Source organism: Apteryx mantelli, chromosome 8, assembly GCF_036417845.1.
Source record: "Apteryx mantelli isolate bAptMan1 chromosome 8, bAptMan1.hap1, whole genome shotgun sequence".
NCBI lineage: Eukaryota > Metazoa > Chordata > Aves > Apterygiformes > Apterygidae > Apteryx > Apteryx mantelli.
In genome coordinates this window covers 32,599,965-32,614,872 of record NC_089985.1, presented here as the reverse complement: position 1 = coordinate 32,614,872, position 14,908 = coordinate 32,599,965, and the positions used below count along the sequence as shown (strand labels likewise).

The 14,908-nt window shown below is 46.5% G+C and overlaps 1 protein-coding gene across 2 annotated transcripts; it reads left to right on the top strand.

Annotated features, from left to right (window-relative positions):
• The first annotated feature begins 870 nt into the window (after positions 1-870).
• LOC106485225 (vitamin D3 hydroxylase-associated protein) lies at positions 871-14,310 on the top strand. 2 transcript variants are annotated; one of them, XM_013943543.2, is made up of 15 exons: positions 871-1,244; positions 2,582-2,695; positions 3,054-3,197; positions 3,604-3,737; positions 4,108-4,314; positions 4,878-4,918; positions 5,545-5,669; positions 6,443-6,568; positions 7,612-7,709; positions 9,014-9,113; positions 9,683-9,726; positions 10,421-10,460; positions 12,584-12,692; positions 13,551-13,696; positions 14,003-14,310. In XM_013943543.2, the coding sequence occupies exons 1-15, from the start codon at positions 1,035-1,037 to the stop codon at positions 14,129-14,131; spliced, it is 1,767 nt and encodes a 588-aa protein (XP_013798997.2). In that variant the 5' UTR covers positions 871-1,034; the 3' UTR covers positions 14,132-14,310. The 2 variants fall into 2 exon arrangements, with proteins under 2 accessions (XP_013798997.2, XP_067157292.1); XM_067301191.1 differs by lacking the exon at positions 3,054-3,197 and having other exon boundaries at positions 874-1,244.
• Positions 14,311-14,908: the final 598 nt, after the last annotated feature.

Below are 14,908 nucleotides of genomic sequence, written 5' to 3'. Positions count from 1 at the left end.
GCCATTCATTGCATCTGGGCAGTGAGCTTCCAGAGACATCCCCCACTCCTTCCCATGGCTTTACAGATCCTCAAAGTTTGAGAGAAGCTTGATCTTCAGCCCATCCTTTCTGTGCTGAGTTGTGTACTCCTCTGGGGCAGTCCCATGATGGGGGAAACACCATGGCAAGAGTCAGCTTCTGCAGTTGGCAAGGCGGTCGGGTCCAGCTCCTTTGTCTTTTGCTGGTTGGAAGAGGGCTTGGAAACTGGAGAGCAGATAGGATCCATCAGAGGGATTTCCCAAGGCCGTTCATCACCTGATCTGGGTCACCAAGAAGGCATTTCAAAAAGGGGCTTGGCATGAAAATGACACAGCAGTCATAGTCCTTGAAGGTGTCTTCAGATGGCTCCTTCCAGGCCTTTCCAGAGTCAGCATGTCCTGCTTGCTCCCAAACCCTGCTCCATGCTTTTTGTTCTCCTGGCTCCTGAGTTTCCTCCTCTTAGATGGTGCAATTTCATTCCCTATACTTGCCCCCCACCCCCCCGGGGCAAACAGAGCTATGTCATCTCCAGGCTGAGGGCTGCACATGCCGTTGTCAGGGAGAGAGAGAGAGATGACAGCTGAGCACCTCTAGTTAATGGTCTTAGCTGCTAATTAATTATTGCTAGAGATGTGGGTGGGGTGGGAACAGCCCAGAGCTGGGTTTTGCAGCCATCCAGCTCTGTTAATCAGCTCTGTCCCCTCTGTGTAGCCAGGTGAGGTAGCAGTCAGTAGCTTGGGGAGACCCAGCCTTGGGCACACCCCCTCCAAACCTGGTGTGATCTGAGCACACTGCTTGCAGCCCAGCCTGCAACGCTCCTCGGGCAGGCAGACCCTTTCAAAGTCCATGGTCTAAAAAGTCCATTCCTGGACTTTGTTAACGCAACTCTGCTTCAGAGTTGATCTTGCACAGGAGAGAACTGAATAGTCCGTGCATTCACCATCTCTCTAAGGAGAAGGTAGGAGCACCAGGTATCTGTAGCTGGACCAGAACGGGAAGGACTGGGAGAGAAATCATGACCCAAGAGCGACTGTGGCAGGACCTAGATCCTTTGTGGACAGATCCTCGCACCCTCTCGGCCCTGCTCTGTGGTTCAGCTGCAGCCATTATATTGCTGAAATGGCTGGGCCAAAGGCAGATCCAGCAGAAGATGGAAGAGGCAAGGAGGATGCGTGATCTAGCCCTGGAGCGAATGGAGAAGGCAGTTTGCAGGTTTAAAAAAGAGGTAATTTGGGCAAAAGTGTTGGGAGGAAGGAATTGTATTTTGGGTACCCCAACGAAGGCAGAAGTCCTGATCAGTCACCCTTTGAATGGTGGTTAGGGGGACAGTGGGGACATGTGACGTGCATGTGCCTTGGGTCAGCACCACTCTTTTTGAGGGTCACTACTCTCCTTTGTCAGAAGCCCTGGAAAGGCAGCGTAAAGGAGGTATTGCTTAATACAGACCTGTTGTGGGAGTTCTGAGGATGACCAGAGTTCGGGATTCCCTGAATTGGGCCACCAACCCCAGAAAGTATTCCCAGACCTCCCTGCACCCTTGCATCTTCATCTTTCCCTACTGCCAACATTTTCTGTTCCCGTCCCCTCACCTCTGCCCCTCTGTAGGGAGCTGTCTGTCCCCTCTTCCTCAGAGTGCAGGGGGGGCTTTACATCCATCCAACGTCTGCACATCAGTGACCAAAAGCTGTTTCGTCCTGCCCACCCCCAGGTAAAGAATCGCCTGTTTTTTAGGAGGTTGTGTCCTTGGATTCAGGACTTGTCTTAAACTCAAAATAAGCACTTGTTGCTGTTCTTTTTTTTTTTTTTTTGGGGGGGGGGGGGGATAGGGGGTGTTGTAAACAGCCCAGACATTTTTTTCTCCCAAGTTAATGATAAATTTTGAAAACCTTCAGCTGGTTCAACTATCTTTCAACACATTGTCTATTAATTACAAGGGGCCAAAGGCCTGCAAGAAAGTAAACACAAACGGGCCACTCAAACCTCTTAGACATTCATGCAGCTCTCCAGTCAAGAGGTGTTTTTCTGCCTATTTTGGTTCTGTTTTAGCAACCAAGACTCTGCAATTCCCTGTCAGCAAATTCCCTGCTCCAGCACACTGCTCTGTGGCAGGTCTGCATTTCTATAGTCAACATCCCTTAAAATGTTGCATTCAAGCTCATCACTGGGTAGATGTTAGAACTGATCAAAAAACAAGAAAGTGGTTTCATGGGAGATTTTGAAGCTGTTTCCTTTTGCAATATCAAAGTGGAATAATTTCCTAATGAATTTTGTTGGTGTGTTCTGTATATGGTAATTTTCTGCCTGAAATTGTTATGTCATGTTTGTTCTTGGGATCATTTTTAATACCTTGAAAAAAATAGTGTTTCAGTGATGGAAAAATAACTCTATTATAATTCTCTGACATTCTTCAATATTCTTCAACGATGCTGCTAAAGAGAAGTACGAATAAACCACCCTGTGATGTGAATGAATACACCTCAATGGTATTTAGGTGAGCCAGACTCTTCCCTGATGAAAACTGTCACTGTCTCCCCTGTGTATCCAATTTTCTACCCTTTGCAGAACCCAGGTGCCCAGACTGCACACATCCTCTCACTGCCGATGGTGGAGCTGGTGGAGAAGCTGAAGGAGGGGTCCCTGTCCCCAGAGAGTGTCCTCTACTCCTACATGGGCAAAGTGAGCGATACCTCCAGCGTATCTGGATGCTGCAGGGCTCTTCTGCACAAGCAGTGTGAGGGCGGGCTTCCAAACTGAAAAAAAGAGACAGTTTGCTGGTAGAACTAACAACACTGGGGATCACAATTTGTCAATACCTTAATAGCTGAAGGGTAGTTTACGGGCAAATCAATCAGACAGAGATCCAGGGCAGAAAATTATCCCAGCAGGTAACAGCTGAAGTCTATAGACAAAGTCTGAGTAGTGAATGCTGGAGGTTTGAGGAGACAGAATTTTCAGCTTGAAATCTCCATTGAAATGCTGTTGCCTTCCCTCCATCCACCTGTCTCACTGCTCTTCACCCTGTGTCTCTGGAGAGGCTTTGGAGGTGACCCAGGAAGTGAACTGTGTGATAGATTTCCTTCATGGCTGTGAGGATCAGCTCCAGAAACTGAAGAAGCAGAAGGAGAAGGGGCTACTCTATGGCATTCCCATCAGCATCAAGGACCACATTAACTGCAAGGTACATCCTTGATTCCCCTGCCCCTTCTCTGTCCTTGGCCTGGGGCTGGGAACAGACCAGGACATCCAATCCTCTCCACCCCTTACAAGGGTCCCAAAGGGATCTGGGCTTGTTCCTTTTCACCCCATTGGGACTGGCCAAGAGTTTCCTCAGACAAGGATGTTCTGGACCAAGTATCTGTGGGCTCAGCAAATTCACCTTTCTTCTGAAGAAAATTTTGTCTTGGGAAATGTCTAACTTGCTCTGATCTGGTTTCCCCAGCGGTTCTGTTGGGTTCTGTTCTGGTCATTAGAAAAGTTGGGTGGCAGCTTTGTCACAGGAGGCGTCAGGGCTTATGTGTCTTATTGCCATGGCTCCAAACAGCACCTTCCCTGGTGCCTGAAGAGCTTTGTTTCCGATCCCCAAGGGCCACGTCTCTTCTGGCGGGATGGTGAAGTTTCTGGGCCAAGTGAAGGAAGAAGACAGTGTGATCGTCCAGGTTCTAAAGAGCCAGGGGGCAATCCCCTTTGTGAAAACCAACATCCCGCAGACAATGATAAAGTAATTGCTTGTTCCCCTTCATGAAAATGCTATGCCATGTGACTCCTGTGATCTGAGAGAGTGGACCTACATGCACGAACTCCCACCCTTGTCCAAACAAATCATGCACATTAAGTTAATTTCTTTCTCATTTCAGCTTGAGTCTTTTCTCGTTGTCTTTTCTACAGAATGCTAGAGACAAGAAATTATTTCTCCTGTATCTGATGCCCCTTTCTTCCTAAATCTAGCTGTCCCAACAAATCTATTTCATACTGATCCTACCCTCCAGGATTAATTCCACACTCATCCCTGCGTGAACGCTCAGTGCCCTGTATTTACAGTTTGCAGAGACAGAAATACTTCACTCATCTGTTGATCTTCCTCTCCCCAGCTATGACTGCAGCAACCTCATCTTCGGCCAGACACTGAACCCTCTCAACCACAAGAAGAGCCCCGGAGGCTCTTCTGGAGGGGAGGGAGCTCTGATCGCAGGGGGAGGCTCCATCCTGGGAATTGGCTCAGATGTAGCTGGGAGCATCCGCCTACCATCCAGCTTCTGTGGTTTGTGTGGACTCAAACCCACAGCCGACAGGATCAGGTACATCCTGTCATCTGTCTGCTCCTTCACCCACTGTGGAGGCTGCAAAATGTCCCCCACAGTTCATCAAACTATAGAACAGATATCCATGGTTTCATCTGGGATTATGTTACTACCCTAGCCTGCCTGCTTCCTTGTCATATCTAGGGCTTAGGACTCTATTAACGACCCATGACTACCTCTAACTGCTAAGACAGCAAAGAGTTATTCAGTCCATAATAGCCCTGACCATGAAGCTGAAAGCAACTACTATAGGGTCATCTCCTCCTCAGATGGTTCCCGGCCCTTGCTTTGCTTGTAGGAGTTCTCTGTTTATCAAGGCTGATTTATTCCAGGATGAGGAATTACACCCACCAAGGAAAGGAGATGATAAAATCTTTCTCCAGCTCCTAGCAGCTTTCAATCCATGAAAGTCTTTCTAGCCTAAAAAGTGTCAATTCGGTGCAGGATGTTTCATTCTCCTAGATGTTGCCCAGGGGCAAATGGAAGGTCTGCAACCCAGCATGGCAACTTGCTGTACAACAAGAGCTGCTACTAATATACTTCTCCCATTTTGTTCCTAGCAAGCTGGGTGTGGTTTCTCCTATTATAGGAATGAAATCAGGTAAGTCCAGATGATATATTACTACTGTCAGACCTTCACTTCTTACATCTCCTTCCACTGCTGAGATGCCAGCAAAAGTACTGTTCAATTATGTGTCTCATGACCAGTTTAAGACAGAGATGGTCTAATAGACCGGATTCTGCCTTGTGGTATTACCTCTTCGCACCATTTATTCTGTTCTTGACTGTGGTAGATATTAATTGAATTAGAACAGAATTGAAACAAAATCCCTTTAAGCAATGCAATGAGTAGTAATGAGAAATGTGAGGTACGTGCCCAAAGGCCTGGGCTATTTCACTGAAGAATCTTCAGGAGACTCCTGGATTTAGCTGCTGCCAGGTGATATTGCTGTTGGCAGGTGGGCTACAGTCCTTGCTCCTCTTGAGCCAGTCTCTGCTTGAGTTGTGCCAGCAAAAGCCTAGCCCAGGTCAGCCTCAGGAGGTGGTACCCTGCCTCTGCTCTGTTATGTGGGTCTGGAGCAAATAGACCAATTCTCTGTGTCTCCTTGTTCACTTCCCTCACAAACATTACACCATCCCCTGTTCCTAGCTTGATTGAAACTCTGCTCTGCTGGGTCCCCCCTAGGGGCCCATCTGCCTGCAGTGATGGGATCTCTGTGCTTGCAGTGACCGGGATGCTGGGGCCAATGGCGAGGGACGTGGAAAGCCTGGCCCTGTGCATGAAGGCGCTGCTCTGCAAAGAGATGTTCCGGCTGGACCCCACTGTGCCCCCCATCCCCTTCAACGAGGAAGTAAGGCTGGCTCAGAGGTGATCCCATGCCTCCATTTCCCCATCAACAAAGTGGGATCTTAGGAGACTCCCATCTAGTTTCATGTCTCAAGATAGTGAAGGACTCAGAGAAGCAAACTTCCTTCTGAACAGAGGGCCTCCTGCATAAGCAACTGCAAAAAGCAGTCTCATAGCAGGGTTGGCAGGTCCCTGTCAACTTGCCCTGATGAGACCTTCCAGATACTGACCCCTTACCTTCCCTTTCTAGGCAACGCTCAAAACAAGCTTGTTGGCTCCATCCTGGCCCAATCCCTAAAGGAGCTGATTTCTCCTGAGCAGAGAAGCTCACTGCTCACATTTTTAATGAGAGCTTGGTTTAACAGTCACTGACCTAAGAAAGTGCTGGCCTTTGCCATTAGCTCTCTGCTACTGTCGTCTGACTGCTGATTTTTGTCTCAGGTCCTAAGACTCTGATCTTCCAGTTGTCCCCGATACTCAGACAATACAGACCAGTTGCTTACAACTACAGAAATAGGCCCCTGAACTCTCTCCACAGCCAGGCATACCGTCTACACAGATGCTATCACACCCACCATCTCAAAGTTGGCACACATTCACATGGCAAGAAGTAGTGTCAGAAAAAACATATCAAGGACCACTGCTGCTGCTTTCCACAGCCCTATTGCACCTGTTTTTCCTCCTACCGAGAGTTCTCAGTTGCTGCCTCCCTGAGCCCTGAGAATGGTCCTATGTGGTACATCTCATGCATCCAAGTGACAGCTCCTCTCCTCACAGGTTTACTCCAGTTCAAAGCCACTTCGGATTGGGTATTACGAAGGAGATGGCTACTTCCAGCCCTCACCCAGCATGAGACGGGCCGTCCAACAGACCAGAAAGCTCCTACAGGAGGCAGGACACACAGTGAGTTTTCTATCCTCTTTCTCCCTATGAAGTTTGGACAAGTCACTTCCCATATCCACTTCTGCTGCCTGTAAAACAAGGACCAGCCTTCCTTTACCCATCTGCTGTGAGGATCACACAAGGGAAGGCAAATGCAATAGTCTTTGTTCCCAAACCGAAGCAATGCCTGTGTTCCTAGTCTAGCAAACAGGAGAGTGACCTTCAGATATCTCCAAGTCACCCCTTTTCTAAAGCCCATTGTGGGACATTGTTTTTTCCTGTGATGTCTGGTGTCCCCATAAATATCAAATTCTCAGCAGTTTCTGTGATCCCTCAGCCCCTGAACCCAGTTTACACTTTTTTTGGTGGGCAAGTGGGAAGGGGATTGGAGCAGTTGACCCCCCAAGGGTCCCTTCTAACCTAACTTACTCTGTAATTCCATTGAAGGCAATTTCTATATGGGGACTGTTCCAGTGATAGGTATTAATCAAAAATACTGGGTGTTTTGAGGTCTCTCAAGATCCTTCTCTAAGAAGCGGAGACAGATCACTCACAAGTATGTGTTAACGCCTTGGGGCATGGGGAAGGGCCATGGGCAGATGTTGCCTAATCAGGCCCCTTTGAAAATGAGGTTTTGCAGGGCAGCACAATTCCTGCTGTGAGACACCCCGCCTCTGTCCTGCTGTGTGATCCTACATACCAGAAGCACCTGGTCAGTGTCCACAGTCAGGGCAGCTGGCTAATCTGGCATGTTGCTCAATAAATGTGTGAGCTCCATGGGAATTTGAGGCAGAAGACAATTGTGTGAGCTGACTAGAGGAGTCTTATCGCATCCCTTAAGCTTGAGAAGGTGTTTAATGAGCCCCCAGCAGTGGTAGGTTGCAACCTCCTGTGTAGGGGTGGAGAACGGCTGGCCCCACTCTACAGCTGCCCTACTGCAGGTAGAGGGGCCTGAACTTCTCATCATTTCCCACTCACCTCACTAGTGAGACAGCGAGATTTACAGAAGAGTCTACAAATCATTCGTCTTTCTTGTCTCTTGAATGTGGATGGTTTTCCTGCAGCTTGTTCCTTTTGCACCGCCCAAGATTGACTACGTGGTAGATGAGCTGTTCACTAGAGGTCTTTTCTCAGATGGCACTGCTCACCTGGTGGATTGCATGTGAGTAAATCCCATTTGCTTTGAGCGTGGGCCCTGGGACTTGGCACCATATGGCCAGGGGACTGTATGCATCCAGAATGTTTTTATTCCAATGGATGCATACTGAAGAATGGGCAGCAGAGGAGCAATTTCTGGAAGGATGAATTTAGTATCGACAGCAATTAGTTCACAAGACTAGTTCACACACACAGATAAGAAACCGTGGGGTGATAAGATACTGTGTGTAAGCAGTGCTGTGGCAACTGATTTTATACGCATGGTTAGTCCATAGCACATGGGAGACATCGTGCATTATTTTAACCTCCTCTGGCGGCTAAGCAAATGTTCAAGCTAGCTTACATTTACCATGGGCTAAGGACCTACACACAAAGAGCTACTGCAGACTGGCTGATTTCCAATAGCCTGGTCTATACCCAGAGAGTTACCTCTGAAGCACTGCAACTCCACTGTCTATAAGAGCTTGAGAAACATTCTGAAAGCCACGTAGAAGGACCGGCCCTAGCAGTCCTGTACCTCTCCCTTCATGGTTGCTAGTGGATGCAGAGTTAATCAGTCTGTTTCATTTCTGGGATATGTACCATGGGCTGACCTTAACCCATCTGCATTTCAGTGACTTTGCAACATCCAAGCATTGCAAATGAGCCCCCAAGCTACAAACTGGGAGGATGTTAATGTCCGGGGGAAAGTAGCACATCTGTCCAGGTGTTGTATGTGGGGGGTAAAGGGTGAAAGGACCATTTGGAGAATGTCCTCCTGGCTCATTTTCTGGAAGCTGCTTGGGGGCCTAACCTGAACCAAGCTCTGGGCTTGACTCGAATGGAAAGGCCTGTTCTGGGATAGAGCTTTTAATCAAGTCAAGTACCATCCCCTCAAGTGTCCCCTTGGCCTTCACCAGCTGCAGCAACCCTCCTGATCACAGATGTTGAAGGAAGTTGCGAAATGACGTGGTTCTTGAGCTCTTTTAAGTGATTGCAGCAGAACTTCAAGGTGAAACATGTCCAAGGTTGTCCATGTTACTCTGTGTATGGGCCCACCTCTGCAAAGCACTTCAGAGCCTTTACAGTGCTGATGATACAGGAGTTGAAGTATTCATTTCTTTATAGCTTTTACAGTGAGCAATTCTGCCTGAGCATCTAAACTCCATGTGAGGATTTCTTATTCAGTGCTTTAGACTGAAGCAGGCAGACTTTGTCTTCTAGCAACTTCACCCTAAGGCAAACTGCTTCAGAAGCAGCACTGCTATTATAGTAGGTTTAAAACAGATGGACTTGTCCTGACTTCCCCTTCACTCTATCATCTTCCAGCAAAGGAGATATCGTGGATCCCAACCTGAAATCCCAGTTCAATACTTACAGGCTTCCTGTTCTGGTGAAAAGGATCTTGGCTATCATCTTGAAACCCATAGTAAGTGTGTGGACACCTCGCTGCATCATAGTAAATCTGCAAGATGGGAGATTTTTCACAAGCAGGGAAGAAACCTGCTTTACTCTGAGAGTGTTTTGCTGCTTTATGTTAAGTGCCCAACAGGATTCAAAGTGAAATACAGATGTCCCTAAACCCAGGCTTAACTCATTGAGTGGCTTGACAGCCTTTTGTGGGAGTTTTGTATGGGGTGGCTAAACTATGATCCACTTTAATGAACTTTAATGAAACCATACAGCTCATCCAGCTCATCCAGCAAGGGGCTCCACAGAGAAAGGAGATCACTAACAAGGATCTAAAGAGCATCCCCACATCCGGGAGATGCTCCCCAGAGCTAACAGCATGGTCTAGAGCCTTCTTTGCATGGGTGGTTGTGATAATATGTGTAAATCAATGTCAGAATGAAACCACTGTGTTGGAAACCATACCTATCGTTCAAAGCCACTCCCACTAGGGCAAGAAGCATGCCCACACTGCAGTCCTTATTGTAGCCCACTATTTCAGCTGCACTGTTATTGACTAATCCCAAGTTTTTCTCTTCCCTCTGAAAGTATCCACGAATCGCTCGGGATCTCAATGCCCTCTGTGGAGTGGGGTAAGTAGCACTGAAGTAGCCCTAGAGAAGGGGGATGTACGTGGATATGCCCACACAGGTTCTTGCAGGTAGATGTCAGCCCACTGTGCAAAGCCCAGTCACGGGGCTGTGCAGTACGGGCTGAGCTTGCATGAAGATGTGCTGTCTCAACACCACCTGGGCTCTGCGTGGTGTTATCCAAGGTTATGTAGCTGGGGATTATTTTAAGAGCTCAGGGATCCTTATCACAACAGGGCTAGGATGTCTCCACGGAGCTCAGCACAAACTGAAATAGGCTACTGTCCCTGGGACCACGTAGATTCTGGTACCCTGTGCAGCATGTGCCATGTTAATGCAGACATCTCTGCATGCCTGCCTGTGCAGTGCCTGTCACAAGCATTGGAAAAATCACCCTTGTGAGAGAAATAGAGACCAATAAAACCAGGAGAGAGCAAATTTAGAAGACTTTGCCATGATTTTTGTCTACATGTAAGAGCAAACGGAAACATCATGGTATGTCTTTAGAGAAAGCTCTTTTGATGTACCTGTAGGCACATGTGAACAGTGTGGTCATCCGTGTGATCACCTGTGTGATACTATAGCTTGTTCCCCAGAAGATTCATGAGCTTTCCAGAATAATGAGCCGTATACACATTTTAGTGATAGTTCCCTGTTGCCAAAGTCCCAATGCTGATTAATTCTATCACCTTTTCAGGTCTGCCAAAAACCTCTGGAATCAGCATGGGGCAGTGGCGGTAATGTGATTTTTTTTTTTTTCTTTTCCCTTACTAATTGTAGTGAGAGATTCCTCAAGTCTTACATTGAATTTCTGAACAGTTGCTTTCTGCTTTTTGTTGAATTTGGTATTGGAAATGGATCCTGTGGAAATAAAACAGCTGGGCTTTTCTTTGGGAGTCACACTTTGCAAAAAGTGATAAGACCTCAAGGCAATAGATGCTTGTGTGGAGGTCTCTATTGACTGGAGGATGGGGAAGAGAGATTATCCTTTGTCCTGCATTTTTTATGCAGAAATAGCATAAGAAAAGCCACTAAAGATGTGGCTTTTTTTTTTTTTAATTCCATCTCTTGGAGTAAATCCTTCACTTCAGGCATTAGGTGCTATTGTCACTTGCTAAGATCATGCCTGAACTATCAAGCAGAGACCCTAGGAGTCAAAAATTGTGGCCATGAACTCCTTGGTTTAGGTGGATTTTGTATGAATTCATTTGGGATGAGGAACATAGGAGAGGAAGCATTGGCCTGGGCAACTGAGTCCAGTGCTGTTCACAAACTGATCAGGTTCCTCTTTAAAACTAGTTGAGTTGTCTGTTTGCATTTGTTTTTACTAGCCAGCTCCTTTCCTCCCTGTTCTGGTGGTTAGAAACCTCCTTATTTCTGGTGCTGTTTATTCACTTCCATTTTATCCTCATTTTATTCTTGTCCTTGAGCCTAAATAGCTCTTCTCCTCTCTGATATTTTCCACTGTCTTCCTCATCCTTAATCTATTTATAGACAGCAATTGTATTCCCTTTCACCTGGTATTTTGCAAGGCTAAAGCTGCTGAGCTGTTTTAGTGTCCTCCCACAAGGCAGGATCTGTGTCCCCTGGAACACCTTCGTAACCCTTCCTGAGGATGAACATGCCCCTCTGGCTACACCATGCAACCCCCGTCAGTGTCAGTCACTCAGTGGAAGTGTACGCTCATTTGCAGCAGGTCCAACATGCTGTAGGGCAGGGAAAAAGCTCATAAGCCAGCCTAGTCACTGGACTGATGGGAGTGTTTGGAATGAAAAGGTCTTGGGGTTTCTTTTAGGTGAAAATGGATTTTTTTTCTCCCTCCGAAACCCTCAGAAATGCTTGCCTCAGAGATATTTTGGAGTTATTTTTCTTTATTCACATTTTTTATCTACTGCAAGCAAGAGCTGATCCCAGATTTTTGGCTGGCTACTTGATTTTTCCATCAGAAAAATTAAGATTAGCTGCATTGATTGTGTTTCCTGGAAACATAATCTCTCTTGTTGAGCTTTCAGCAAGGAGGATCTCAAACTGAGGATGAAATCTGGTGTCAGACAGAATACCCTACTGGTTAGGCCTTTCATGGGAGATGTGGAAGACTCTTACATAAAACATGGGGTAAGAGACAGTTGCATAGAGCCCAGGTTAGAACATGGGACAAATGTGTTCTATAACAAGCGTAGGCTACAGAGTTGGCCACACTCTGGTCCACTGATATTTATTTACTAAGACAAAATGGAACAGCTCTTAAAGGATGGATTCGTTTATTGCTTGATGTTCACGAAGATGTGGAAGACCAGAGTGCAAATCTAGATCTCTCTTGGATCTACAGTGCAAGCTTGTGCCTTCTAGCTCATGGGGGGAAGACTTCAGCACTTAACTAACTGTCACTTGTGGCTTCTTTTTCTTAACTGTATCCTGTTGCAGAGTGAAAGGTTTTTTTGATAAGATTTAGAATTCATGTTTTCTAGATCTCCCTACCAAAAAAAAAAATTTTTTTCTGAGGAAATGTACTGTTTAGTCATCTGAAAATGGTCCTTTGAAAGACTGTAGATCTTCATTCAACCAATTCAAGCACAAAACTAAGCATAAAAGAAGATTGGTTTAATGCTTAAGAGAATCAACCCTGAAATGCCCATCTAGCATCACTGTCTAGGTCTAGACAGGACATAATATTCTTCCAGGAAACATAAGGGTGGAGGAACAAAATCCATTGGCTCTTTGAAAACACAACTCAGATTTGATCTGATTTTTCAGTTGCATCCAAGAGTTCTTTTTCCTCCTTTTTTCTATCCGGTAGGTATTGATCCACCACTGCTGTCCAACAGACACTGTTTGTCATCTCCTCTGTCTTCCCCTGCAGGTTTACTGCACAGAATTCATTGCTAAATGGAGGAAGCTAGGGCTGGACGTGATTCTTTGTCCTGCGCTGGGTCCAGCCTTTAACCACGGCTACGCTGGGAAGCTATTTGGTAATCTCTAGTTAGATGTCTCTGGATGCACACATGTGGTATTTGTGGGCAGAGCTGGAGCAAGATATTTTGGTCTCTTGGACTTCCCCTGAAAAATGTGCAGAGCCTGGCCTTTCCTCTGGGTGGAGAAAACAAAGGAGAGGTCTCCTCTGGGTGGGTCTTCTCATGCCCCTGCTTCACCTGAGCTGCAAGTGTTTGGGTTATTGTGGAGTAGCAATTAGTGGCATATCTGTTCCGGTCATTACTGTGTGACCTTCCCCTGGATTGTCCATCCTGCTCCCAGGAGCTACTTCTGTATCAGAGGGGTGGCAGACCTTAGCACAAGGGCCGGGCTCTTCTGAACACTGCCTTCTCACATTTCCCAGGACATAGGCAACAGAGCCTTTCTGCTATTTGCAGTGACTTGCAGAGAAGCAATTCAATACCTTCTAGCAAAGTCTGAATTCTTCATCTCTCTAGCAACAGCCCTTTCAGATCCAAAGTCCTCAGGATGGTGTTACTGAGCTGGAATATAATTGGGTTATCTTGAAAACATAGCCAGGATTTTCCCTGGGGCATGGGAAACATGGAGTCAGGCTCTGTCTGAACTAGATCAAGGATTTCTATCTCTCCCAGAGCAGATCTAACCTCCACCTCACTGAAAACAAAAGGCATGGGGTTCTCTCTGGTTTCAGCAGATGTGCGGCCCTGAAACTTTCCTACTAGAAGTCCCACTAAAACTAGTGTTTTTTTCATGGTTTCCTCAGCTTCAGCACCTCAAGTCCACAATTCCTCCAGCCCAAATTGTCATCTGAAAATCACTGCTGGCCCAGCACACTAAACCATGCCATGTTGTATGCTCTGTGTGATCTTTTCCAGCTGCTACCTCCTATACCAATTTATACAACGTCTTAAACTTCCCTGCTGGGGTGGTGCCAGTCAGCACGGTCACGAGAGCCGATGAAGAGGAACTGAAGCATTACAGAGGACACTACGGGGACCCTTGGGATAAGAGGCTGAAAGAGGTCAGTAGGGAAAAAGTTTAAGTCATAGCAGAAGGCTCTGAATGGCATTTGGCACCACTGGCACATTGTTCCAAAGGTCTCTCTCCATCTCCTGATGAGAGGAGTTTCTTTAACAGTGAAGTTGCATACACTGTGTTAGTACCGTGACTGTGGTGCAGCTAGGCTGGTTTACAACAACTAGAAGTCTGTCCTCTCGTACGTCTTCCTTGGTGTCTCTTCTGTTTAATGTCAGGAGACTGCATTCCCTCGTGTGGCTCCCCAGGTGCTCTCACTCACACCACACTGACTTTTTTGTCACTGCTGCAGGCTGTGGAAGGAGCTGTGGGGCTGCCTGTGGCTGTCCAGTGCGTGGCTTTGCCATGGCAGGAGGAGCTGTGCCTTCGGTTCATGAAGGAGGTGGAGACACTCACCCATGGCATGAGGAGAAATGTGTGATTTCTTGGGGTCTGCCTTCACCATGAAGTTGGTTTTTCATTCCCTGTCCATCACTCCAGCCTCTGTCTACCTGATGCACAAAGCAAGCTATAGGCTGTAGGTAATGATCTGCAGACTCTGAATCACTGTTTTCCTAAACTGGCAATAAATGCTGTTTTAAAACAGTCAGCAAAATCTCATGTCGGTTCAAAAAGTGCTTGTTTGTTAGAGTTAAATATGAGTCAAAGGTTACTATCAAAAGTAATGAGAGTTAATGTTGGACCGAAGGAGTCCAATAACGATACTGAAATGGTGTAAGATCTGTTGCGTGATACGAGGTCAAAGAGCCATTTATCCCAATATTTTGCCACAAGTGGACAGTAGCAAATATTTGTGGAAGAGTATTAACCAGTAAGTATAGAATTCCCTTTCTGCCTGTGCCATTAGCTGGTTAAGAGACTTTTTGGCTAAGAGTTGAAGTCAACCTATCATGTTTAATAGCCTCCAAGAAAACTCTCCTTCATGAACTTCCTGGGTCCCTTCCTGAACTAATTTATTCTCTTAGACTCCATAACATCCTGTGGCAGTGGGCTCCACAGTTTAATCAGGCAGTGAGTAGGGGAAGAAAAACTTCACGTGTGCTGTGAGAAATGGTATCTAGTCCTTCTTCATTCACTTCTGTTCCTCATGGTTTCTTCCAGCTGAGCAATGAGAGCAGAAGGGATTTTTTTTTGTTGTTTTTTTTAATTGCTGGTGGACACTTGAGGGAAACTTGATTTTAAGCAATACTGTGGCTAC

What these genes read in the sequence shown, in the direction of transcription:
- LOC106485225 (XM_013943543.2), top strand. Translation starts at nt 1,035, where the DNA reads ATGACCCAAGAGCGACTGTGGCAGGACCTAGATCCTTTGTGGACAGAT. An exon ending in CTATCATCTTGAAACCCATA is followed by an intron (nt 9,114 to 9,682) that starts GTAAGTGTGTGG and finishes TCCCTCTGAAAG; the next exon opens with TATCCACGAATCGCTCGGGA. An exon ending in GGGATAAGAGGCTGAAAGAG is followed by an intron (nt 13,697 to 14,002) that starts GTCAGTAGGGAA and finishes TCACTGCTGCAG; the next exon opens with GCTGTGGAAGGAGCTGTGGG.